General features: G+C 40.7%; 1 protein-coding gene across 12 annotated transcripts in view; it reads left to right on the top strand.

The window, feature by feature from the left end:
* MYLK (myosin light chain kinase) overlaps nt 1-27,320 on the top strand; it is a 475,306-nt gene that overhangs the window by 394,376 nt on the left and 53,610 nt on the right. For all 12 annotated transcript variants that reach the window (XM_056793546.1, XM_016433505.2, XM_007493805.3 and 9 more), the window contains 6 exons: nt 1,399-1,526; nt 7,433-7,586; nt 13,707-14,009; nt 24,840-24,872; nt 25,026-25,119; nt 26,752-26,955. In XM_056793546.1, the coding sequence (XP_056649524.1) occupies nt 1,399-1,526; nt 7,433-7,586; nt 13,707-14,009; nt 24,840-24,872; nt 25,026-25,119; nt 26,752-26,955 (916 nt within the window). The remainder of the gene's footprint in view (nt 1-1,398; nt 1,527-7,432; nt 7,587-13,706; nt 14,010-24,839; nt 24,873-25,025; nt 25,120-26,751; nt 26,956-27,320) is intronic.

The raw sequence follows: 27,320 nt of genomic DNA, 5'->3' as shown, positions 1-27,320 counted from the left end.
CTAACTGATGCCTATAATGAGCAGGAAATTCAATCATGGATAAAGAACTTTGGAGCAAAACAAATAAGAGGAATATGGTTTTCGCAACTAGGCAAGCCCATCCTGCCTAAAAATTTATTTTATCACGTGTGCAATGCAATACATGCACAAGGACACTGTGGAACCCAAGCTGTGATCGATTCAGTGAGACGATTTTGGACTACACCAGGAATATCCTCATATGCCATAAGAATTTGTCAAAAATGTAAAATTTGTATGCAATTCAATCAGGGAGTTTATAAGACCAAAGGCTTAGGAGGTTGTCCCTTAGCATATACTCCATTTGAATGCATACAGATAGATTTTATCAATATGCCAAAAGACAAAGGGTTTAAGTATTGCCTTGTCATCATAGACAGACTGACTAGATGGCCAGAAGTTTTTCCTTCCAAAAAGAACAATGCGGCATTTGTGGTCAAAATCCTATTAAAAGAAATCATACCTAGATTTGGGATTCCCTCAAAATTGGACTCAGACCATGGAAGTCACTTTACTCAGTCAATTTTAAATGAAATTTACAAAAATCTAGGAATACAAGCAACATGCCACTCCAGACAGGCTGAACAAGCTCCTCTCTCCTCCAACATGAGGCAGCAAGTCCCCACACGGCAGGAAGGAAGTGCTAGTCACAAGACCCAACTGCCACTCCCAGTTGGCCCCTTCCCCCACAAATTGTCTTGTTTCCTTTCCACAACATGATAGGCATTTATTCAATTCATGGTTAACCTAACTGCATCGCATTGCCATAAAATAAATTGAAGATCCCATTCAACGCGTCCAGAGGGGCTACTACTATGTAAGGGTGTGATATTGGAGAAGATTTTCCAAGGAGTCACATTGTAGCCCTCAGACTAAGCCTCAGTTTCTAGTTCTCTCCCTAAAATGTGGGACTGGAGATGGAGGAGGCAGACTGTGATAGACGTGCTTGATGACAAAGAACTATTCCAGCAGAATGCTATCGGCGTGATTTTGGCCTGTAGCATAGCAGAAGATGGGCACGCGTCCACTTGGCTGAGAGGGGAAATGTCTCTTACCCCCCCCCCCCCATGTAATGTCTGTTTTGAACTGTATATATGGGGCATTCCTAAATATACAAACGCCCGAATCATCCATTTCTGCAGGGGCAGAGTTAAAAGTAATTTTTAAGACACCCCCTGCCTTCTCACCAAGAGCCATGGAACTTACTTTACCACAAGCAATTTATCCCACACCACATGGAATGTGGCTGGAGACACCAGTCAGAAGAGGACCAGCTTCACTTGGCTTCAGAGCCGTGCATCCTCACGTCTCTATTCACCTGCCACCTGCTCTTTTGCTTGGCTTCTGTTTCTCTGACTCGCTTTCTCTGTCGCCCTCCAGCTCTTCCACCCCAGATCATCCAGTTCCCAGAAGATAAAAAGGTTCGAGCTGGAGAGTCCGTGGAGCTGTTCTGTAAAGTCGCAGGCACACAGCCCATCACCTGCTCCTGGATGAAGTTCCGAAAGCAGGTAATCCACGTGGGTGGGAAATTTGAGGAGCCAGGACAAGCCCCTGACCAACAAGTGGCTATAGATATGTGTTGGTGAAGGAAGGAATCCTTTAAGGGGGATCCGAAGGAGGCGTAACTCTTCCTCCTGAGAGGTCTTTACCAATCAGAGAGGACGCTATATATTGGACGGCTTTCATGGGAACCCATTTCTTTCTCAGAGATTTTTACAAATAAGAGCCATTCCTCTGTCAATCTATTTGTCTGGGTGAATTAAATGATCACCAACAACCACAGACGCCTGTGAATCTCCTGCTATGGACAGAGCACCATCCAGCCACCGAGGGAACATGGAGCTCATCATCTAGTAGAGTCATAAAACACAGCTGCAGATAAAGACATTATGCATTCTTACGTGTATTGGGATGCGTAGAACTAAATTCTCAGCTTTTCTTCTACTCTAAACTTGTAGTGTAAATCTAAATAAGTCACTGTTTCTCTCTAAGCCTTAGAATTTTCCATCTGTATAGAAGGGAAAATTATCCCTGCCCCCATCCATACTTATATGACTTTTATGAGGAGACATTGAAATGAGATAAGGGGAGGGGGGAGAAAGCATGTGAAATAACATCTCTAAATAATTCAAAGGAGGCAGCTAGATGGTTTAGTGGATTGAGAGCCAGGCCTAGAGATGGGAAGTCCTGGGTTCAAATTTGGTCTCAGACACTTCCCAGCTGGGTGACCCTGGGCAAGTCACTTGACCCCCATTGCCTAGCCCTTACTGCTCTTGCACCTTGGAACCAATACATGGTATTGATTCTAAAACAGAAGGTAAGAGTTTTAAAATAAATAAATAAAAGTAAAGCAACTCAAAGGCATGAAGCCATTTTAAGATACTCTTGACCAGTTATCCTTCTGGGCTCCCCAACATACCTGATGACACAGGCACATTTCATTGGAATACTGTTGGCTTGGGTTTTGTCCCAGGGGATGACAGGCACATCCAGTTTGCTGAATGAGAAAGTGTCTCCTGCCCTCCCTCTCCACCACAAATGTAATGCCTTTTTAGAACTGCATATATGTAGGCACTCCTAAATACACATACACTCAACTCAAAAATGTTTCTACTTACTAATAATCTGACCTGGGCAGATATGAAGTATTGGCTCCAAGGCAGAAGAGCGGTAAGGGCTAGGCAATGGGGATTAAGTGACTTGCCCAGAGTCATACACAGCTGGGAAGTGTCTGAGGCCAGATTTGAACCCAGGACTTCCCATCCTCAGGCCTGCCTCTCTGTCCACTGAGCCACCTGGTTGCCCTACTTTGATTCAGTTTTCCAGTTATTAAGTGCTTACTACGTGTAAGGCTGTGCTTATGATGGGGATACAAAAGACTGAGTGAATGAAAAGCATTTATTAGGTACTTACTCTGTGCTAAGCCCTGGAAATCCAAATGTAAAAGTGATCATTAGCAGGGCATAATGGCACATGCTTCTTATCCCTGTTCCTGGGGAGCAGCGGATTGAGGCTAGTGGATTTCTTGAGCTCAGGAGGTCCAATGGACCGAATGGACTTAAGCAAGCTGGTGCCCACCCCAAATCCAGCAGCAATACGGTATCAGAGAATTGGATCCCACCAGGCAGTTAGTCTGGCTCAGATCAGAAAATGGGCAGGTCAAGCTCCCAAGCCATTCAGCAGTGGGCTCACCCAATGAGTGACTGTTGCAAGTCTAGTCTCAGCAAGATAGGACCTTTAGTCTTAAGTGAAAATGGAGCAGGGAATATGTTCCTAGAGCCAGGGTGGGTACTCTGAAACCTACAAAGACAAAAATGAGACACAGCCCACCTTCAAAGAAATTGTGCTCTGCAGAGAGCATGCCAGACTCTAGTAGGATTCCTACTAGGTACATATTCACTTAGAAAACCACAAATTAGCATTATCTATGTTGTATTCAATTTTTATTCATGTCTTCCAACATTTCCTAATGATATATATTTCACTGGTTCTGGGAACTCAGGAAGTTTGTTGCCTCTGTTCTATAGGGGATGGGGAGGAGGAAAACAATATACACAGAGGGAATAGTATGTTGTTGGGTTTTTGGAGCAGGGAGAGATAGAGGCAGGGAGAGGAACAGAGAGACAGGAGAAAGGGACAGAGAGCAGGGAGCGAGGAGGGATGGAGAAACACTGATTTAAGTTTAGGCTTAAGAAAAAGGACTGAAAGGCTTGAGTGGAATACATTCCAGCCATGGGGGATGGTTTGTTAAAATGAGCAGAGTTGGAAGATGGAATGCAGAGTTTAGAGTACAGTTAATAGCTGGATTTGGCTGGAACATAGAGGGCAGGGAGGTGAGTAAAATGAGAGTCAGGAAAGGTAAGTTGGGACCAGATTATAGAGAGCACTTGTAAAGAGTCAAGAAGACTTTGGATTTTATCCTAGAGTAGGCAGTTATTAAAATGGGGTCCATGAACTTATTTGTTTGTTTAATATTTTGATAACTATTTCTCAGGAAAATTTGTTTCCAACTTGTTCAGTTATTTTTCAGCCATAGCCAACTCTTTGTGACCCCATTTTGGGATCATTTGGGGTTTTCTTGGCAAAGATACTGGAATGATTTGCTCTTTCCTTCTCCAACTCATTTTATAGATGGGGAAACTGAGGTAAATAGGGTAAAGCAACTTGCCTCAGATCACACAGCTAGTAAGTACCTGAGTTAAGATTTGAACTCATGAAGGCAGGTCTTCTTGACTCCAAGCTAAATACTCTATCCACTGTTATGATCTCATCTATTTTAATTTTTATATTTTAAAACCTGATTCTGAGAGGAGTCCTCAGGATTCACCAGGCTGCCAAAGAGGTCAGGATCTCCTGCCCTAGAAACAACTAGAAATCAATAAACTTTTTTTTTTGAGTGGCAGAAAATGGATCAAACTTTTTACCTTAGAAAGATGATTTTGTCAGTTGTGTAGAGAATGGACTGAAGAAGGGAATGACTGGAGGCAAGGAAGTTTATTAAGAAATGATTGCAGGAGAGCAGCTGGGTAGCTCAGTAGATTAAGAACCAGACCCAGGGACAGGAAGTCCTGGATTCAAATATGACCTCAGACACTTCCTAGCTATTAGACCCTGGGAAAGTCATTGAACTCCTATTGCTTAGCACTTGCCATTCTTCTGCCTTAAAACCAACACACAATATTGAGTCTAAGTGGGAAGGTGAAGGTTTTTTAAAAATATGATTGAAAAAGTCTAGGCAAGAAGTGATTCAGTCATTGAAGGAAGGGGATGAAGGAAGGGGAAAGCTCTGCTTTGGAGGTAGCTTCCCAAGCTAGCTCACAAAACCATACTCAACCTATAAAATAACCGACATATTTGACAAGACTTCTACAATTCTGCCATATTAAACAGGCTTTTGTGAATTAGCCTGGGAACCCCCACCATGGGAATAACCATCGCGAGGAAGCTTGTTTCTGTGGAGAAATGTGTTTCATGTTCTGAGTCTCGGACAAACAAATAAAGTTTTGGAACACAAGCCAAGTGTAAGGCAGGGATCCATGTCTGGTATTTCTGTGCGTCTGCAGGTCTCTGTATATTACAGAAATCCAGGAGTCCTTTTCTCCGGAGTCCTTCCTTGCTCTGTTCCCAAGATATGGTAGATAGTTCCCTTGCAGTATTACCTAGATATTGTCGCTACCCCTAGGGCACAGAGAGCCAGGCTGGTATTGGGTAAAGGGATAGGAGTGGGGAAGAGAAGGAAGACAGCCTGAGTATTCGGAAGGTGGAAATGGAGGAGGAAGGGAAGGACATTTGTCAGGCTTCCAAGTCGTAACCTTGGATCATACCACCCAGAATCATCAAGGAATAACAAAGAATCTCTGTGTTTTTTTGTGCTTCATTAAGATACTTAAGCTAAGAATTTTTTCAATTTAGAGAATTAGGACTCAGCTGGAGGAAGTTTCTAAATTTTTTTTTTCTATAATCCTCAACTCAGTAAGGGAGGGAAGATTGAGAAGTTCCCTAAACTCTGATCCTGGAGGCCATTGAAGAGCTGAAATAGTTCATTCACTTCTCCCTTCATAGGCAACACCCAGAGGCTTTCCATGGCTTCTTCTGTTAGCCCCATGGGCTGGGGACACCCCTAACTCACTGAAATGGACAATTCAACTCCGGAGCTATGAGAGAAAAATGGGAATAGATGAAAAACATAAATCCACGGAGCTCTAGGGCCAGAGGTTATCCGCCATCTTTGATTTAAGGCCTCTTCTCGTCCCTCCCCTCCTTCCCATTGGTGCCTCCCTCCTGAAATTACCTTGTATGGAGGAATAGGGTCCCAGGGAAGGACGTTCCCTCGCCAGTAGGGGATGGTATATTCTCTGCCATTTGTGCCCTAAGAAAGTTGTCTAGAGCACTGAGAAGTACTTTGCCCAGCACTGAGGCCAGCTCTCCCTGGAATTAATTTCATATATATATATATATATGTATGTGTGTGTGTGTGTGTATATATGTATGTATACATATATGTGTGTGTATGTATGTATATGTGTGTATGTGTATATATGTGTATGTATGTATATGTGTGTATATATGTATGTATGTGTATATGTGTGTGTAAACATATAAGTATGCATGTGCACACACATACACTAGAAGGGGCAGCTACATGGTTCAGTGGAAACGGCATCAGATACTTGACCCTGGACAAGTCACTTTACCCTGTTTTAATCCTCTGGAGAAGGAAATGGCAAACCACTCCCAGTATCCTTGCCAAGAAAAACCCACAGACAGTGTGGTCCACAGGGCCATGGAGAGTCGCACACAACTGAACAACAAGAGCAATAACATTTTATATATTTATATATATATAGATGTGTATAATATAGGCTATATATTATATACAGACACACACCCTTACAAACACACTATATATTATATATGTACCCACACCCTTATAGATACATTATCTATGATATGTGTATACATACCCTTATGTATACACTACATATGTTACATATATACAACATATAGATTATGTGAGAATTTATTTTTTATAAACCATATTAATTCCTAGATATTAGGGAAAATTACTGTGTATTCCTGTGTCTGAGACCTGGGCCAGAGATACTATGCAGTCTGCCGCTTTTTGCATTTTCATTATCTTTGGGAATCCCAAATAATGGCTTCCTTTTTTAAGAAAAACCCTTACCTTCTGTATTTAGAATCCAGTACTATGTATTGGTTCCAAGGAAGAGGAGTGGTAAGGGCTAGGCAATGGGAGTCAAGTGACTTGCCCAGGGTCATACAGCTGGGAAGTGTCTCAGGTCAGACTTGAATCCAGGACCTACCCCATCTCTAGACCTGGTTCTCCATCCACTGAGTCACCCAGCTGCCCCCAGAGTATAAACTTCTTGAGGGCAAAAGACTTTTTTTTTTTTAAACCCTTACCTTCCGTCTTGGAGTCAATACTGTGTATTGGCTCCAAGGCAGAAGAGTGGTAAGGGCTAGGCAATGGGGGTCAAGTGACTTGCCCAGGGTCACACAGCTAGGAAGTGGCTGAGGCCAGATTTGAACCTAGGACCTCCCGTCTCTAGGACTGGCTCTTAATCCACTGAGCTACCCAGCTGCCCCCAGGGCAAAAGACTTTTATTTTCCTCTCTACGTGGAGTGGTGCCTGCCACTAATTCTAATTTATATAATAAATGATCTAATAAATAAATTATAATAAATAATAAATAATAAAAAATAATACTAAACGCTTGTTGACTAATGGATCCATTGGTTGATTGCATCTAGGCAGAGCTGTTCCTGTCCCAGATCTGCTATGGACCGTCTGTAACCTGCCATGGGGAGGATCGCACCCTGTTCTAGGCTGTGCTGGGAGAGGGCTACTCCTTCTCCACTCAGGCTGTGCTAATTCTACCTTTTACTCCACCAGATCCAAGAGAGTGAACACATCAAGATCGAGACCAGCGAGAACAGCAGCAAGCTAACCATCCTCTCCACAAGGCAGGAGCACTGTGGCTGCTACACACTGCTGGCGGAGAACAAGCTGGGCACCAAGCAGGCTCAAGTCAATGTCACCGTTGTGGGTGAGTGGGCAGAGCCAGAGGTAGAGAGGGATGGTTGGGGCAGTGGTGGACAGGAAGATGGCTCCAATAAGAGAGTCTGAGGAATGGAAGAAGGCCAGTATTACCCATGGAGATGAGAAGACATGTAGCGCCCCCCCCCCCAAAAGGCTTCTTTTTTCTTGGATGAGTATGTGTATCTCTGTGTTTTTAAGCCTTTACATTCTATCTTGGAATCCATACTGAGTATTGGTTCCAGGGCAGAGGCATAGTAAGGGAATGGCAATGGGGTTAAGTGACTTGCTCAGGATCACACAGCTAAGAGGTGTCTAAAGTCAAATTTGAATCCAAGACCTCCCATCTCCAATCCTGGAGCTTTATTCACTGAACCGCCTTGCTGCCTTTAACCTGTGAATTCATGTGTGTGTTTGCATGAGTGTGTGTTGCAGGTATTTGGATGGATTTACAGGTGTATCTACCATGTTTGTTCATAAGTACCTGTGGTTTCTCTATCTATTCTCAGTTCTGAAAGTCTTAGATCTGATATCTGCTTCCTCTCATTATCTCACTGCCCCCAGCTGTGCACATTCTCTCTCCCTCTCCTTTTCTCCCTCCCTCTCCCCCCTTCTCCCTCTCCCTGATGAGTGCTCTGCAAGGCTCTGCAATAGTTAACACAATCAGGACTCAAAGTGGAGACCAGGAGACAAATCTTCCAACTGTCAACCCCTTAGATTACACTTTGTGGACAGGTAGAGGTAGGGAGTGTCCCCATGGCAGATGGATTATTGGGCTGGAAAATTGAAGCCCAAACATGCTTCAAATAATAGAGAGAATCAGCTGGAGAGAAGGAAAGAGAAAAAGATTCTTACTCTCATCCCTTACCCTACAAATCCTTACAAAAATAGGTAACTTCAGCTCAATGGACAAGAGATAGGAAAAAGAAGATAAATGGGGAGAAAGGAGCAGAAAAGAACAGAGGATAGAAGGAAGCAGAAAAGAACAGAGGCTAGAAGGAAGAAAAGACTAGAAGTGGAGAAAAAGAAAAAAAAAGAATTTTTAAAATCATGAGCCTTGGGGACAGCTACTGGCTCAGTAGATGGAGAGCCAGGCCTAAAGAGAGGAGGTCCTGGGTTCAAATTTGGCCTCAGATACTTTCTAGCTCTGTGACCCTGGGCAAGTCATTTAACCTCATTGCCTAGCCCTTAGAGCTCTTTTGTCTTAGAACCAATATTCATGAGTGGTTCTAAAACAGAAGGTAAGGTTGGTTTTTAATCATGAGACTCAAAACCCTGAGGCCAAGCAGTTTGTGGTGGTATCTACACACTGAGCAGCTGCTTATTTTTCTTTTTGCTGTTTCTTTAATACCAAATCTTTTAAGGGTGGGGACTCTCAGTTTTCAAGAGGATGATAAAATTAAGAAGATACTGAATGGGGAAGGCTGGGCTAAGTAGGAGACTGTGATTCAGGAGACTGGAGAGAAATTAAGATTGGAAGGTAGGGAGAGGTAACCAGGAAACTCATCTAAGACCAGCTGCAAACACGTGACAGTTAACTCCCCAGATCCCTTAATCAAGGAGCACAGTAAACCTTTAGTGAAATTCTCCATTAACTCATCCTCTCCATTATTCCCAAGAAAGAAGTCATGGAGCTTGGGGATTCCCAGAGAATTCAAGTGCCTTCTGTTAGCTACTAATCCATGCTTTCTCTCTCCCTCTTCATTCTTGTCTTCCCTCTGTTTCATCTCCAATCTGCTCTTATCTTCCTCTCCCCTCCCTTTCTTCTCTTCCTATTTTCTCACCTCCTCTTTTAACACTTCCTTGCTCCTTCTTTTCTTCCTCTGCTAGGATACCTGTTCTTTCCCTCTGTCTCCTTCTTCTATCTTCCTCTTCCCATCTTCTGTCTTCTCATCTCTTGCCCCAGGAGGTTAATTCAGCTATTTTTTTGTGAGAAGCCATGGGCTGAGGGATGGGAAGAAGAACTTTCTCTTTCTTTCTCCCCCATTGAATCTCTCTTTTACTTGTAATATGTCTGGGCTTCATGTCCCCCTGCAAAGTGAGTAAACTGATCATTTCTATGACCCCCCATTCCAGCTCTCTTTGGAGATTCTTATTAATGTTGTTGATTCATAGATTATGAATTCATAAATTCATAGGTAGTAACTTTATTGAAATGAGGAGTGAGCAATGGCTTGTCTAGGCCATGGAGAAAGTTACGTTGGACCTTCATCCTTCAAGTGCATGGAGTAGGAGTGTTTGAGTGCGGAGCCCCCCACCCTGGCAAGTGTTAGTTCCCTTAAGCTCCTGGTTTTATCTCCCCTTTGCCAAGCTGATTTGGGGGCTGGCTGCTGCAACTGCTTTTTTCCCTGACATTCTCTGCCCTCCCCCACAGGCTCTACCCCCCACCCCCACCTCCATCCACCATTCTGCAGTTCTAGCCTTTTATGGTTTAGTTTCTCATTTTGTGAGGCCAGCACTGACAGGGGCCATCAGCATGGCGGCCGGCCAGCTGGCAGGAGCAGCATGTTAAATACCGTCCCTTCTAAATAGCCTCGGAGGGGAATGGAATGGAGGCGAATGGTGCTTTCTGTCTGCTTCCCCCTCACAGAGCTAAGAATAGAATGGGTCAGTGAAATGAGGACTCATATTTATATACAGTAAAGCCTCATTCATTCATTCAGACTCCACAAATTCAGAATTACAGACTGATAATTCTGCTTGAATTGAGCAAAGGTTTACCTTTCCATAGACATTCGTGCATTCTCTATGAACAGCATTTGCTAAGAACATGAATCCCATAAACAATCTTAGCAAGGAATCACATAAGCAAGCTCCAGCCAAACTTTTCAAACACTTTAGCAGCGCCTATTTGCAAGCTAGCAATGGGTGTGTTCATTATAGATGACTGTTGATTGAGTAAAGTAGATCCAAGGAGGCCATCAACTTGGGAACACTTGAGTACTGAGTTAACTTTGGGTTACTTTTTCTATTCCCAAATAGTAACACATTGTCTCTACTGAATAGTCTATGGCTTACATTTTTGCTTTTTTTACAAAATAGATTGACCTTTTTTCCCCAAAGCTAAGCCACTGATTAGCCACAAGGAGGTGAATTTTCCCCCACAGAATCTTAGAAACACCTTCCACTAATCACATGTAGTTTCCTGGAAACTGATTGGCGAAAGGAATGCTTGCACCAGTAAAATCACAATAATTCCTGATTAAGACTTAAATCATGCAGGAATCTATTAAGACACTCTGTTAGACTTTTTATCTCTTTCTTTGCAGAGGGGTAGAAATACCCATAGGAAGCAACACAGGAAAACCTAGGGTTTCTTCCTTCACGTGTCCATATTGCTCACAGACGAACCAATTATACAATGAGAAAAAACCTTCCTCCCAGAGTCGTTAAGAGACAAGGAGATAATATTTATAAAGTCCATAGGAGGCAAGACAGGGAAACCGAGGGTATGTGTTTGATCCTTCACGTGTCCATATGACTCACACAAATTCCAGTTATAAAATAAGAAAAATGATAGCCCATACCTCCTAGAGTCATGAAGAGACATGGCAGAAGGGGATCATATTTGTAAAGCAATTTGAAGACCATAGAGCTCTCTACAAAAACTTCTTGTTCTATTCAGCAAGGCATAGTGGGGAGTAACTCTGGATTGAGCCTCAGGAGATTCCATTTCAGGGAAAGGAAAGGACATACCGCTAGCATGGTTGGATTAATTGTATTCTCATGAATCAGAACATGGGAGAGAGAATTCCACAGGAGCTACAGAGAATGGAACTAGTCTTTCTCTCACCAGGTCTTTAAATCTGACTGCATTAGGAATATTCCTTTTAAGGATTTTTATGTGTGACTCCTTCCTTTCTATTTTTTTTTAAACCCTTACCTTCTGTCATGAGACAAAGAACCTTTCCTTGAAGTAAGAACTATATTTAAAAAGAGCAGAATAAAATAGCATCAGACAGTATTGTCTTAAGAAATGATAACTTCAGAGCAAATTTTTAAAGAATATATTCAGAGAGACAGCTAGCTGGCTCAGTGGATTGAGATGGGAAGTCTTAGGTTCAAATCTAGTCTCAGACAGGCTGTGTGACCTTGGGCAAGTCACAACCTCCACTGCCTAGCCCTTACCACTCTTCTACCTTAGAACCAATACATGGTATTGATCATAATATGGAAGGTAAGGGTTTAAAAAAAAAGAGGATATATTCAGGTACAATTTAGTACCTTCCTTTCATTTTCTTTTTTAAAAAATAAACTCTTACCTTCCATCTCAGAATCAACACTGTGTATTGGTTCTAAGGAACAAATCTTGGTTTTATTTAAGTTTTGATTTACATTTCTTATTTTCATATCAGTTTTCATTTTCATATATATCCCTTCTCATAGCCATTCACAAATACTCATCCTTTAAAAAAAAAAAGGAAGAAAAGGAAAGAGAGGAAGGCAGAAAAAAAATTAAAATTAAATTTAAATTAATGACCATATCAAACACACATATATGAGTGTTCCTCATCCTTAGCACCCTACTTCTACAAAGAAAAGAACAGGGGCATAAACCTCAAACTGTAGAGGATCTCAGGGGCCATCTCCTCTGCCCCCCCAACTATTCCCTCCAACCCACACACAGATTTTTTAGATGAGACCCAGAGATATTAAGGTATACATCCAAGGTTACATGGGTAGAATTTGAACTCAGTTCCCTACCTGCAGAGCCAGTGCTTCTCAAAGAGATGTTTTTATCCACCCTTGTTTAGAGCCAAGTGAAGAACTAGCCATGTTAAAAGGAACATTTCAAACAAAAAATTTAGAGATATAATAATGCCCCTTTCCAGACTAGATGGCAGAGACCCACACAGACCATTATCCATATCATGCAAACTTGGCTATAGTTTAAAGTTGCAGAAAAAATTGATAGGGCTCCTACATCCTGGTCTTAAGTCCTGGTGGCCCAGGTGGCCCTATTTTGCAAAGCTATGGCCTTTCCTGCCACCTATCCCTGATGGAAGTCTTTTTTTTTTCTGCCCTGTACCCTGGGACCTGCAGTTACCATCTTTGCCACTAGATGGCATGCCTTGCATTGATTGGATGAAGGGCTAATTGAGCTTGCTAGAAATCAGCCCCTGGAGTTTTTTAAATGCTCCATTGCCTCTATCAGGAGAAATCCATCGTTGGAGAAGTGGGTATTTCTGTATCTTATCAGAATGGAGCAGGATTAGCTAAATTCCATAACCACGAACTTTCTGGACCCCTGAGAATGGCAAATAGTGCTTTTCTCTTCACCCTGATTGTTGAATATGTTGGCATATTGTCAAAGCCAGAGAACTTCAGCCTGGATCAGGAATCCTCTAAGCTGAATTCAGTGTTGGACGTACTTCATAACAGTCAAATAAAAGCGATCTGTGTTCAGGATTTTCCCCCAAATATTTATTATCTCCTTCAGACCCAGCAAGAGAGCCAAGGATGGACAGGACAGGTCATCCCCATCACACAGAGATGGGAACCTGAGCCAGAGAGGGGATGATGCTCCCTAAAGTCACTTAGCAAGTCAGGAGGACAGGAAGGGTCTGCCCTCAGGCTCTACTGAGAAATGTGTTCATGACTTAGCAAAGGAAATCATGGCTTGTGAACTGGAAGCCCTGTTACACACACACACACACACACACACACACACACACACACACACACACACACACACACACACACACACACACCAGCCTCATCGAGGCCCTTTGAACAACAGATACATATTCCATTTCTGACTCTGTGGCTTGTCTGTGTGCATAGGGGTCACCATTTGTAGTTGTATCCATGTATTGCAGAATCACAGAATTTCTGAGTTGGCAGGGACTTCAACAGTCGGTCCAACTGCTACCTAAAAAGAACCCCCCAAATGGCATATTTGACAGATGGGGTCCTCCAGCCTCTTCTTGAAAACCACCAGTAAGGAGGAGAACGAAACCACTACCTCTCCAGGCTAGCTCACTTCACTTCTGTTTAGCTCTAATTGTTAGGAAGTTTTTCCTGTTGGCCATTTCCACCCATTGTCCTCCCATTAATTTGAGTGAGTGAGCTAGGCTCTCCTTGAAGTTGTTAAGGCATTTTGGTTTGTCTTGTGTTTGCATGTATCCAGATAAGCCAGACCCCCCGGCGGGCACCCCCTGTGCCTCAGATATTCGGAGCTCATCACTGACTCTGTCTTGGTATGGCTCTTCATACGACGGGGGCAGCGCTGTGCTGTCCTACAGTGTGGAGATCTGGGACTCAGTGGACAAGGAGTGGAAAGAATTGACCACATGCCGCAGCACCTCCTTCAGTGTCCAGAACTTGTTGCCAGACCGCGAGTACAAGTTCCGTGTGCGAGCCATCAATGTATATGGAACCAGTGAACCCAGTCAAGAGTCAGAGCTCACCACAGTGGGAGAAAAACCTGAAGGTGAGTCTCACTTACTGTAATCATCTTCCCTTTCGGAGGGTATGCCCTCTGTGCGGAGAGCTAGGGATACAGAGGAAAAGAGAAAACATTGTCTCTATCCATGATACAGTCACAAGTATGAGGTTGTAACAGTGCTTATCACTTCTTTATTCAATTGTGCATATTTACTTCTAAAACACTTTTTACTGGCATCTTTTCTTACCTTAAAACTATTTTATTCTGAATTTAACATATACCAAAAGAATTTACATATACATAGTAAAGCAGAAAAATGGGCTTGTAATGAACTTGCAAATTTCTACTACCTAATGCTTGTTTTTTTTTCCTTTTAAGTATACATAAAAAATATGAAACTTTAAAAACTAATCTGCTTGAATGTGTTTCTTGTCTTTCCTTCCATTCTCTTTTATGCTTATTTTAAACAAATTTTTATTGTATTTTCCCCCAATTCATGTAGAAACAATTTTTAGCATTTGTTTTCTGTTGGTTTGCAATTCAAATTCTCTGTTGTTAAGTCTGTAAGTTCAGTACACTGCCACCAGATTTGGTAATGCCTCAGTCACAGAGTCCAAGTTGTAAAATGTGCACTTTGCTAGAGTCTTCTGAGACTTTCGTTTCCCTCTTTCCCTCCTCCCCAAGACAAGAAATCTGATATAGATTATTCATGTGGTATCTTTCAATACAGATTTCCATATTTGTCAGGTTGTGAAAGAAAACATATTACACATACAAGAAAAAACTCATGAAGGAAAAATAAAATGAAAAATGGTATGCTTTGATCTGTATGTAGACTCCCATCAGATCCTTCCATGGCAGTGGATGACGTTTCTCATCATGAATCCCTTGGAGTTAATTGACATCTTTTCTTGCATCACCTTTGTTTTTCAATGTATCCTGCCCTCTTCCCCTACCAAGTCAGACATTCTTTGTAACAAAGAATTTAAAAAAAGAGAGCAAAAACAGTTTGGCAAAACTAACCCGATAAACACAAAACCAATCACACAATGACCCGGTTTTCATATTCCGTACTCAGACTTTTCCCATCTCTACAAACAAAGGAGAAAGGTATATGTTCTCAACTCTGCTCTGGGGTCGAGCTTTGTCACAATCATTCCACAGCATGAAGCTTTGTCTCTTCCTTTTCCCATTTACATTGCGGTAGTCTTTGTGTATATTATTCCCCTGGTTCTGTTTACTTTGTAATGTGTCCATTCATAGAAGCCCTCCTATGCTTCTCTGAATTCCTCTTAGTCATCATTGCTTAAAACCTAGTAGTTTTCCATTACATTCATGTAACGTAATTTGATTATCCAGTCCCTATTTGATGGATGTTTGTGTTGTTCCCTAGTGTTTTGCTAACAGATTCCATTTGAAAAGAGTTCATTGAGCCTATCATTTCTGTACACTGCCACCAGATTGGGTAATGCCTCAGTCACAATGGCCAAGCTGTAAGACGTGCACTTTGCTAGACTTGTCTGAGACTTTCAACCCAGGCTTGTCCATCCCATCCCCAAATTTATAGCCAAGAATGAACTACATTGTATTTCAAATGAGAACTAGCTCTTCATTAAGACAACTGACATGATTCTCGAATTCTAGAACTCCTTTTGATGGCTTTGTATGTCCAAGGCTACATTTGAAATTAGGAAGATGAGTCTCCCTAACTCCAGGCACAATGCTCTATTCATTTAGTCATCTACCTGCCCCAACCTTAACTTGACTCATCAGCTGCTTACAAGAGGATCGCACATATCGACATATTGACAACCAATTAGAGGAACTGTCAGTAAATCAGATGTTTTAGTTACTATTTAAAACAGGTATCACCAGCCCTTACTTTTTCCTCTATCAGGGTTAGGCAACGGGGGTTAAGTGACTCTCGCCCAGGGTTTGCACAGCTAGGAAGTGTCTGAGGCCAGATTTGAACCTAGCACCTCCTGTCTTGGAACTGAAACACAGTATTGATGCTAAGACAGAAAGTAAGGGTTAAAAAAAAACAAAAGACTCAGCTTGAATCCAACTCATGCAAAAGGCCTTAGTGGTCCCTCTTCCCACGGTTCCGAGTGTCTTCATTAAGACTTAACCCTTCCATTTGCACTGTATGTACTTTGTATGTTTAGAGTTGTTTGCATGTTATCTTAGAATGTGATCAAGGACCAGACTTTTGCTTTTCTTTATATCCCCAGACTAGGGGATACAGTTTAGACTCTTCAGCTTGGCATTCAAGGTCTTTTATGATCTTCCTCTCCTTTCCTTCCCCTTCCCATTTCTAGGACCTGTGACCAGCAAGTGAGGGGGTAAATGAGGAATTCCAATATCAATGGCATTTGTATTTCTCTTATCAGAATGTTGCTTATACAAGCAGCATCTACTTTTTACTTCAGTGTGTCCCTGAGAACCAAAACATAAAGAAGAACACACTTTCCCATATAATTGGGGGTTACATTCCTGATCAAGGATTCAGCAGCAAATCCATCACAGATAGGATCAACAGCCAGTCATAAAAGCACAGGCACCATGACAAGGGGCTTTTATAATCATTTGAATTAGTGGAATTATGCTCTGAGCCCTATAAATTGGGTCCTTCAATGTTCTTTATCCTTGACCTCGATGTGCTATAAAATAAATATATGGCACATTAAAAAAATATGTTCCTACTGGGGCATAAATTTGGTCTAAAGCCATGATGCTAGCTACAATAAATATTAATTTAGCATTTAATTAAGAACTATTTTGCTTGCTTTGGAATTTAGAAGGGCTTTTGGAGGGGATGACTTGTAAGACCCACATCTCTTTAAGCAGTTGTCCAAGGAGTTTTGAATGGATAATGCTTTCCTCTTGATGAATTTCCTTTTAAAAAACAGAGTCCTTCCAAGTCTTCTATTGGCTGGAGGAAATGGTGCTGGGGAAATGAGTCCTGAATGTAGACTCACAAGAACTGAGTTTGAATCCTAGATCTGCTACTTAATACCTGTATGACATTGGGCAAGTCTCCCCACTTCCCTGAGATTGTTTCCTCCTCTATAAAAATAAGGGATTGGACTAGATGACCTTTTCCTTGGCAAAGATACTGGAGTAGTTGGCCATTTCCTATTCCAGTTTATTTTACAGATGAAACAGGGTTAGGTGGCTTTCCCAGGGTCACACAACTAGTAAATCTCTGAGGTCAGATTTGAACTCAGAAAAATAAGTCTTCCTCACTCCAGGCTTGGCTTGTTATTTGAAAAAAAGTTTTCAATTTTTTAAAAACAAAGGGCTTGGACTATGTGGTTGATAGAATCCTTTATATCTGTAAGATTCAATAAATATGTATCCTTTGTAAAAGGTATTCATTTATTTTCTCTCCTCATCTACCTCCACCTCTGAGGGGGGGAATAACAAAGCAACTCCCCCCAAAAAAGCCTTTGTAAAAATATCTATAGCCAAGCAACACATATCCTCACATTGACCATGTCCAAAATATGTGTCCCATTCTTCATCTTGAGTCTTTCACCACTCCATTAGGAGGTGGGTGATATCTTCAGATGTCTGGAATTATGATTGGCCTTTGAATCACTCAGAGTTATTTAGTTATTTATTTCTATAATGTTGTTGCTATTGTGTAAATTGTTTTGTTCATTTCACTGTGTATCAGTTAATACAAATCTTTTCAGATTTCCCTGAAACCATCCCTTTCATCATTTCCCAGGGCACAGTGACATTCCAATATATTCATAGGCCATAATTTGTTAAGTCATTCCTCAATGGATGGATATCACTTTACTTTCTAATTCTTTGCCCCTATAAAAAGAACAGCTATAAACATTTTTGCACATATGAATCCTTTTCCTTTTTTTTTTATCACTTTGTGGCATAAGCCTACCAGTGATGTCATGGCATCAAAGGGCATGTTCATTAGTGACTTTGGGAGCATAGTCTCAAATTACTTTCAAGAATGACTCGAATGACTGAACTGGGGGGCAGTTAGGTGGCTCAGTGGATTGAGAGTCAGGGCTAAAGACAGGAGGTCCTAGGTTCAAATCTGACCTCAGACACATGCTAGCTATGTGACCCTGGGCAAGTCACTTAATCTCTATTGCCTAGCCCTTACCACTCTTCTGTCTTGGAACCAATACACAGTGTTGATTCTAAGATGGAAGGTGAGGGTTTAAAAAAAAAGAATGACTGAACTGGTTCATGGAATTTATAGTTCAACTAAGAATGCATTAATACACCTGGTTTTCCATAGCTCTTCCAATATCTGTTATTTTCCTTTGTTTTGGTCAACTTTCCCTATCTGGTGGCACATCTTTCATTTTAGAGTTAAGAAAACACATCATAGAGATAAAGTAATTTGTTCAGGGTCACAGTTAATTAATGACAGAGCTAAGACTAAAACCCAGTTCCACTCACTTCCAGTCTAGTGCCCCTTCTAGTACACCACTGGAGATTTATTAGAAGGGGGGGTGAGCACCACTGTATATTCTAAAACATAAGGATTCATACAGAAATTTACAAATCAGACAGGATAAACATGTTAGAGAACATGTGAGTGAGGATAAAAGGATGCAATAAAAGTCATATTGCTTTCTGGTCATGTGAAAATCATAGGAACTTTTTCAAAAAAGGACTATGGCACCTAGGAGGCCATCATGGTAAAGGAAGGATAAAAGGGGGAAAAAGGTATGATCCCTTGTCTTGAGACTCTCAGAAGATACTTCATATAAGATTTTTAAAAATTAAATGAAATTCTGACAAAATAATCACAAACAATTCCAGTAAGGAATAAAACAGGGAGGACCATCAATAGGATTTGCAGAAGAGCTTGCTCATGAGCTCAGATTGTAAAATAGAAGAAAGAGAACATAATCAAGGAACAATTTTGTGGTGTGTTCAAGTGACCCTGTAAGACTAGTGTCAGTAGGCTAATCCCAGAATGAACTTAAAGCTTGTGGGGGTAAAATGCTGAGGAGATGAAAATAGCTTTATAGGCTTTTTTCAGAGCAAGAAGAGATGAGTTCACTGCTAAGGAAATATGGGAGATGGGGAACAAATGATAATTGATTTAATTCATTTCAACAAATTTTTAGACATCTACTGTGTGCAGTCAACTCATCAATCATTCCCTACTATGTTTGTCATCTTCTGTACCTCTCACTTCCCACATCTACAAAGAAGAGAAAGAGATACTTTTCACTTCCCTTCTTTGTGCTCAACTTTGGTCATTATAATTATGATGTTTAGTTTTCTTTTTTTAATTCTTTTTTATAGATAGGTCACTGGAGTATCTGTCTGGAGTGCCCTATCCATAGTCATATGGATATTAAATTACTAACTTAGAATTTGAACCCAATAAAATTATTTTAGATCTAATGTTCAGTTCTCAATACCACAACTGGTTTTCTACTGTAATCCTTTTACAGGGAAAAATGGAAAAACCCTACATGAAGATTTTTTTAAAAATCATTCATTTAAGTAATAAAGACAAAACTTGGCGTGGCTTCTTATGAAAAAGATGTAGGGGCTTGGGTTTTAGTTGTTGTTCAATTTACATTGAAAATGTGATATAGGTGATTTAAAAAACCCAAAACACTTACCTCCCACCAAGACAGAAGAGCAATAAGGGCTAGGCAACTGGGGGTTAAGTGACTTGCCCAGAGTCATACAGGTAGGAAGTGTCTGAGGCTACAGTTAAACCCAGGACCTCCTGGCTCTCAATCCACTGAGCTACGTAGTTGCCCCTAAAGGGATTTTTTAAAACTATCATTATTTTGGACTGCATTCATAGACATGGAGAAAACAGATCATAATAAGTAATTGTCAACCACAGGGCATTAGCTGAAGCAGAAAGAGGAGGTTTAGAAAGAATTGTCCAAGGATGAAAAGACATGAGTGAGTTGCAGTCTGCACTGTGGGAGTATTCACTTTAAAGAGATCATAAGTATTACATGTTATCACAATCTAAATGATTTACATGCTGTATGCATTGTAAATATACATATACACAAAGTGATATATTTATAAGAAAAAAAATATCTGTCCAGAGTAGGTTATTTGGATTGATTAAGTCAGGCAGGACCAAACTGGGTTTGAAAACTAAGAGGAGACATGATTTCTGTCTTCAGTCATTTTAAAGGCATTCATGTGGAAAGGGGAACAGATTTGCTCTCTGTAGTTCCAGAAGACCAATGAGTACAATTTACAGGGAGATAAAGTTTGCCTCAGTGCAATGAAGCTCAAATGGAATGAGTTGTTTGGGGATTTAATAAGTACTCTGCAGTTGGAATATTCAATCAGATGCTGCATTATCAGAATTCAGGGAGAGCAGCAGCATTGTATGGTAGAAAATGTGTCATAGATTTGAATTTAGAGAAACCAGGTTGTGATTCGACTTCTGTCAATTACAGCTATGGCTTTCATTGACTGCATTCCATGCCTGGAATGCTCTCCCTCCTCTCTTCCACCTCCTGATTCCCTGACTTTCTTTAAGACTTAGCTGAAATCTCATTTTCTGCAAGAGGACTTTCCTCAGCCCCCCTAACACACACACACACATTCTCTCTCTCTCTCTCTCTCTCTCTCTCTCTCTCTCTCTCTCTCTCTCTCTCTCTCTGTCTCTGTCTCTGTCTCTCTGTCTCTCTGTCTCTCTGTCTCTCTGTCTCTCTGTCTCTCTGTCTCTCTTTCTCACTGTATTCCAATTTTATTGGAACATGAGTTATAAAAGTGTGCATATCCTTTGACCCAGCAATCCTGCTGCTAGGTCTATATTCCAGAGACAAACAAGGAAAAGGACTCTTATATTAAAAAAAAATTAGCAGTTCTTTTTGTGGTGGCAAAGAAATGGAAATTAAAGGCATACCTATCCAATTAGGAATGGCAGAACAAGTTGTAGCACATAATTGTGATGGAATGCTATTGTATTGAAAGAAATGATGAAAAGGGGTGGTTTCAGAAAAACCTGAGAGGATTTATATTAACTGATGCAAAGTGAAGTAAGCATAACCAGGAGATCAATGTATACAGTTAATAGTAATATTATAATGATAATCAACTGTAAAAGACTTGGTTACTCTGATCAATAGAACAATTCAAGACAAGGACTCATGAGGGAAAATGCTATCTACCGCCAAAGAGACAAGTGATGAACTTTGAGTGCAGATTGAAACTTTTTTTTTCATTTCTTTATTTTCCTTGTTTTTTTTTTATTTTTTTCAGCATCACCAATGTGGAAACATATTTTCATGAACTGAACATGTATAGTGCTTGTCATATTGCTTGCTTTCTGAATGGGTGTGGTAAGGGATGGAAAGAGAGAGAATTTGGAACTGAAAATAACAATTTTTAAAAAGTATATGAGTTCCTTGAGGGCAGGGCCTGGGTTTTTGCTTTTCTTTGAATACCTGGTGATTGGCACAGTGCTTGGCACATAATAAACATTTAATAAATGCTTATTGGGTTGATTTGACCATGGACAAACTATTTATTCCCTGGGCCTCAAAGGTTAACTCATTGGTAAAATGAGAAGACAGGACTATATGGTTTCTATTGTCACCTCATGTTCTAAATCAATCTATGATCCTATCTGTGACTATAATGAGGTTTCCTAAAGATGAAAGCTTAAACTAATGATATACTTTTCAAGATCTCTTCCCACACTAAGATTCTATACTTTCTTGTCTTTCCAACTTTGCTTGCTTCTGCCATGATTTCACTTTATCCTAAAGGTTCCTCACATATTTCCCTTCTATGCCTTCCATCACTCTGTTGCTATTGGCCCCACTTAGAAAAGTCTCCCCACCATCCACTTGAATCTTCCCAATTTTTTTAAAGATTCAATTTAAGTACTTCTCCACTGACCCCCCCCCCCCAACACACACTCTCTCTTAAATTAAAAGACAAAGTGAGGAGTCAAGATCGACTCATATTTGGTCACCCCTCCTTATTGTCCTAAAACCAGCAGAACCAGTGCCTTTCAGGGACCTTGTTTCCTAGTGACCCCGCCCACCCAATCCCCTTCCATTGCTGTTAAGATTCCAAAGGAAATGTTGAAATCTCCTGGAATTCAGAAGAGTGGGACCAGGCCATTCAGGGCTTCCAAACAGGAAAAACTCTCCCAATCCCCTAAACCCAGCTGTATTATTTATTGAGGAGATAGGAAGTAAGGAAAACATGTGGTTGGGAGCAGGTTTTAAGCTTTAGGGACAGAGAAAGAGGTACAGAAAGAAGAAAAAAATTCCGCAGACTTCAATTAGATGCCAGATTGGACTAGGTATTCTGTTGCAGAAAGGAATTTCTGTTTCCGTTTCTGTCAGAGGAATAAAGTGTAAATCTTGAGGCTGGTGGGTAAAGAATTTATTTTGCCTGGAATATAATGAATTCTACACTCCACCCCCTGAATAAGATCATTAATTTAGAGGTAGAAAGGACATTAGATGTCATCTGGTTCAATCCTCTCATTTTACAGATAAGACAATTGAGGCCCAGAGAGTTTAATTCACTTCCCCAAGGTCACATAGGTAAATAAGTAGAGCTCCAATTCAAACCCAAGTTCTACCATCCAAATCTAGGTATCTTGTTTTACCAAGTAATGTATCACATTTAATCCTCACTACTTTAAGTCTAGAATAAGATGAAAGTTTCAGATAATTCTAAGTTGGTATAACATCTATCCCTAAATATAATTCTAGGCTAATTTCATCCCTAATTAGAATAAACCTAATGCTAATCCCAACCCTAAAAGTACCTCTAAATAAGAGAACACCCCAAATTCCAATGTTCATTAATTTGGTAATTAAGTTTTTAAGTCCAATCAACTTAAGTTGACCCTTAGCCATTGTTCTAATATGAGTTATACTCCCAGTTAGCCTTATTGATGGTATTCCAGGGAGGTGCTTGAGTGCTATCATTTGCTAAGGGTCCCACTTTCCTCAGTATTTCATCTCTTTGTGTTAAACAGGGGATTGAGAGCTAGAAGATATATATGATCAGAGCTATTTATCCTTATTAAATTCAGTGCAGCCCCCCAGCCCAAATGAATCTTAGCCCTATTATCTAATCTGTCCATTATCTCTGTGAGCTCTGTGTTATAAGCATCCCTAATGTGCTTTCATCTAAGTCATCAATAAAAATGGTGAATAGAACAGGACCATGGACAGGTTCCTGGGCTCCTCCATGAAAGATTCTCCTCCAGTTTCATAGTTATCCACTAATCACTGTACTTTGGGTTCAGGCACCCAATTAGTTCTAAATATCCTTAACTATGCTATTATCCAGGCTACATTTCCTTATCTTACCCACAGGGTTATTATATAAGGCTCTCTTGCACATCTTTAATAAGCAGTAGTTAGGTGGTACAAAGAGTAAGAGGGCTAGACTATAGCAACGAAGATCCAGTTTCAAATCCTGCCTCACTGATAACCTCTCAGAGCTTCAGCTTCCTTACCTGTAAAATGGGAATAATAATAGCACCTACTTTACAGGGTTTTTGTAAGGATCAAATAAGATTGCATATATAGTACTTCCCAAACCGTAAAGCACTATATAAATGCTACTTATTATATATATTTATTATTATTATTATTATCCATATTTGTCTCTCTGTCTCTCTGATATCAACTGCATTCATCTGGCTCAACAGTTTAGTATCACTGTTATAAAAGAAAATGATGTTAACATAGCATAACCTGTCCTCAATCTGTCCATTGTGTCTCTTAGTAATTATAGTTTTCCTTTCTTAGAAGCCCTCATAAATTTTTATATGTAATTTTAATACTTTAATAATATGTATCAGACTATTGCCAAAAATAAACCTCAAATTTACCAGTCTATAATTTCAAGAATATGCTTCTATTCCCTTTTTGAATATTTGTACATTTGCCTGTGACCAAGATCATCAGATGTCTGCCTTTTACCCACTCTTCTTCAGAGATCATTTATGATGACTCAGCAACCAAATCCACAGTTGGTTTTTGTTTTGGTTGTTGTTTTTTGGTATACTGAACTATAGAGTTCATTTGGGCTTGGTGACTTGAACGTGATAAGGATAGCAAGGTATTTTCTCTCTGCCTCTTAAAAAAATTAAAAACACACCTTACCTTCTGTCTCAGTAACAACTGTGGGACAGAAAGGGCAAGGGCTAGGCAAAGAGAGATAAGTGACTCGCTCAGGGCCACACATCTAGGAAGAGTCTGAGGACAAATTTGAACCCAGTTACCTCTAAATCCAGTCCTGGCTCTATCTACTGTGCTACCTAGCTCTCCCTAGCAAAATTTTCTATCAACATCTCTCAACTTAGATCAGATTTCAATTCTCTGTTAATCTCTGTCCTCACTTTCCAGTATGTAGATGATTTTCCTTAGTGGAAAAAAGAGAAGCAAATTAAGAATTGATTAGTTCTACCCTCATTTTGCCATTAGCCATCATAATCCCATCCATTGCCAACTGGAGGTCCCAGAACTCTTTGGGTCTTCTGGTTCCTTCACTTCCTTTGCTAGTCTCACTTTGGTTTGTTTTTATGTTCTTGGACATTCTTGTAGAACCATGCCACTCCCCCACCCCCTTTTACCATCTCTGGATAACTGCCAGCCTAACCAAAACCTTCAGCATCTTTTTCCCCCTCTTCTCTTATTCCTCATCTTATGGCCATTTCCCTACTGATCAGCTTTTTGGCACCACAGTGATGGAGAAGAAGGGAGAAGGGGTAACTCTTAGTTGGCTCTAGGACTCACAGTTAGACATTTGTGTTAGGCAAAGCTGAGACAGGGGGACCTGTGCTTCCATTTTTAAAGAATTTTCACCACTAAGCAGACCACATCTGACTCTGCTCTCTTTTAATTTTTTTTCTCCCAACAGAACCTAAGGATGAAGTGGAATTGTCAGATGATGGTAAGGAAAAATCCCATTTTTCTCTCTGAGATTGAGACTAGATGGAAGAGGGGTTTGATTATACTGAGATGGGAGGGAGGAACATGTAAAATTGTGGGCAGAGGAGAAGGCAGATTCTGTTTGCTGACCCTAACCCTGATCCCCTGTTTGTAGATGAGAAGGAACCCGAGGTAGACTACCGGACAGTGGCAATCAACACCGAACAAAAAGTTGCTGATTTCTATGACATCGAGGAGAGATTAGGATCGTAAGTGGGATGGGAACCTGCTCTCTGGTTTTGAGGACTGTGCCTTTGGAATGGCAACAGAGCAGGAGACTGATTCTCAGGGAAATTTAGCTGGTTAAATAAAGGGTGCTACTTTTCACAAATTCTCTTCTATGTTGCTTTCCATCTTTGAGAACAACAGAAGCCCATCATCACCACCAGAAAGGTACTTCAAACCCAGTGCCTTACTTAATTAATAGTTGATAAGATATAAGGCCCATCTTATTTGCTTTTTTACATTTTTATTTTCTGACTTAGTAACACCTCTAAGACAGAAGGGGAAGAGCCAGGCAAACAGGGTAAAATTACTTTCCCAAGGTCATATAGCTAGGAAATGTCTGAAGGCAAATTTGAACCTAGGTATTCTTGACTCCAGGCTGGCTTTCTATCCACTGAGCCACCTAGCTACCCTGTAAGGCCCATTTTGAAGTATTTCCTATTAATGATATAATTCCCCAACTCATTCCACACACCATCAATTAGAGGGGAGAAGAGCACTGACTTTGGAGTCAGAAAAAGGAAGTTTCAAGTCCTCCCTCTGGTTTTTAATGGCTGTGTCCTTTTCTTATTCTGTTCTTTTCTAAAGCAACTCTTTAAAAAACCCTCTAAGTTACAAAGCAAGTGTAGCCCTGCTTTGGTAGAGGGAGTTGTCATCACTGGGAATTGTTTTATACTGATGAAATCACAGGTTTGGTTTAAAGGGAAAAAATTGTTTTAATTATCTCTAGAAGTCAGAGAAGCCAGAAGTGCCCCCCCTCCCAACTAAGTCCATTATTTCTGTTTAAATACTGAAATAATGAAATACTTCATTAACAGCCATTAATGGGAATGAAATTGCCTTCAGCTCTATCTCAAGGAAGGGAGGGAGTCCATGGAGGGAGATGATCTCCATCCCTAAAGGTCTCCTCTGGCTTTTACCCATCACTAATCACTCTGAAGGCCTTCCCTTGAACAAATATGGGAGAGAGGACATAGAACTGGGATGTTTCTCTGGATACAGGAAAATGTGTAGAGAGATAGAGAGAAACTTAAACCTGATAGTGCCTCCCTGGGGGGCACCTACTCACACTGAGATCAGGGAATGAATTAGAAAACGCCATGCCAGAATTCTCTAAAGATATTGATTCTGAAGAATGGAAAAAGAGCTGTAAAGATGAACATACACACCCTTCCAGGCAAAGATAGCCCCACATCATATCTCCCCCAAGAAGGATCTAATGCAGGACTTCTTAGGCTAAGGTATAGTCTTTTGATAACTGCATTTCAGTATATTGGGGCTTCTTTGTAATCCTGTATATTTTATTTTATTAACATAAAAATATTATTTTGAGAAAAACTGCCAAAGTTGCCTACAACACAAAAAAGGCTAAGGACTCCTGGCTTAGTAGAAGGAGCGTCGGTGCTCCCAATCTAATACTCTGGGGCAGAAATGCCTCAGGGAGGAGACATAAGAGCATAGTTGGATGAATTGGGTATACTGGAGCAAAGGTTCCAGTGGATGGGATAGGTAAAGCAGATTTACCAACTTTCGTCTAGGGCTTATGAGCATGATGGTTAAATGATCCTTTCCTATCCTTCCCCAACCTGTCTTCTCCCTATTTCATCTCTTTACAGTGGGAAATTTGGACAGGTCTTTCGACTTGTTGAAAAGAAAACTGGAAAAATTTGGGCAGGGAAATTCTTCAAGGCATATTCAGCAAAAGATAAAGAGAACATTCGGCAGGAGATTGACATCATGAACTGTCTACACCACCCCAAGCTTGTGCAATGTGTTGATGCCTTTGAGGAGAAAGCCAACATTGTTATGGTCTTGGAGATGTGAGTGCTTCCCACCCCACACCCACTTGATTTTCTCGACCTCTCCCTCATCATGCTTTCCCAACCCACCACCCTTTTCCAAAATCTTTATCCCAGGTAACAGCATACAAAGAGACAAGCCACTTTTCACCTCTTTTTCTCTACCCCCACCACTTAAATGCCAAAGAACACGGGACCTTTGATCACCTTGCCTGCCCTTGCTTAGGGAGAGTTCAAGTGTAGATAACTACAAACATAAATGAGAAAGAAGAGTTGGGGGAGGAAGGAGAAATATTTAATTTTTCCTTTTTTATTGCTTTTCAGTCATTTCCAACTCTTTGTGACCCCATTTGGGGTTTTTGGGTGAAGATTCTGGAATGCTCTGT

Source organism: Monodelphis domestica, chromosome 4 (genome assembly GCF_027887165.1).
Source record: "Monodelphis domestica isolate mMonDom1 chromosome 4, mMonDom1.pri, whole genome shotgun sequence".
Lineage (NCBI taxonomy): Eukaryota > Metazoa > Chordata > Mammalia > Didelphimorphia > Didelphidae > Monodelphis > Monodelphis domestica.
This window is presented reverse-complemented; position numbering and strand designations above follow the sequence as displayed.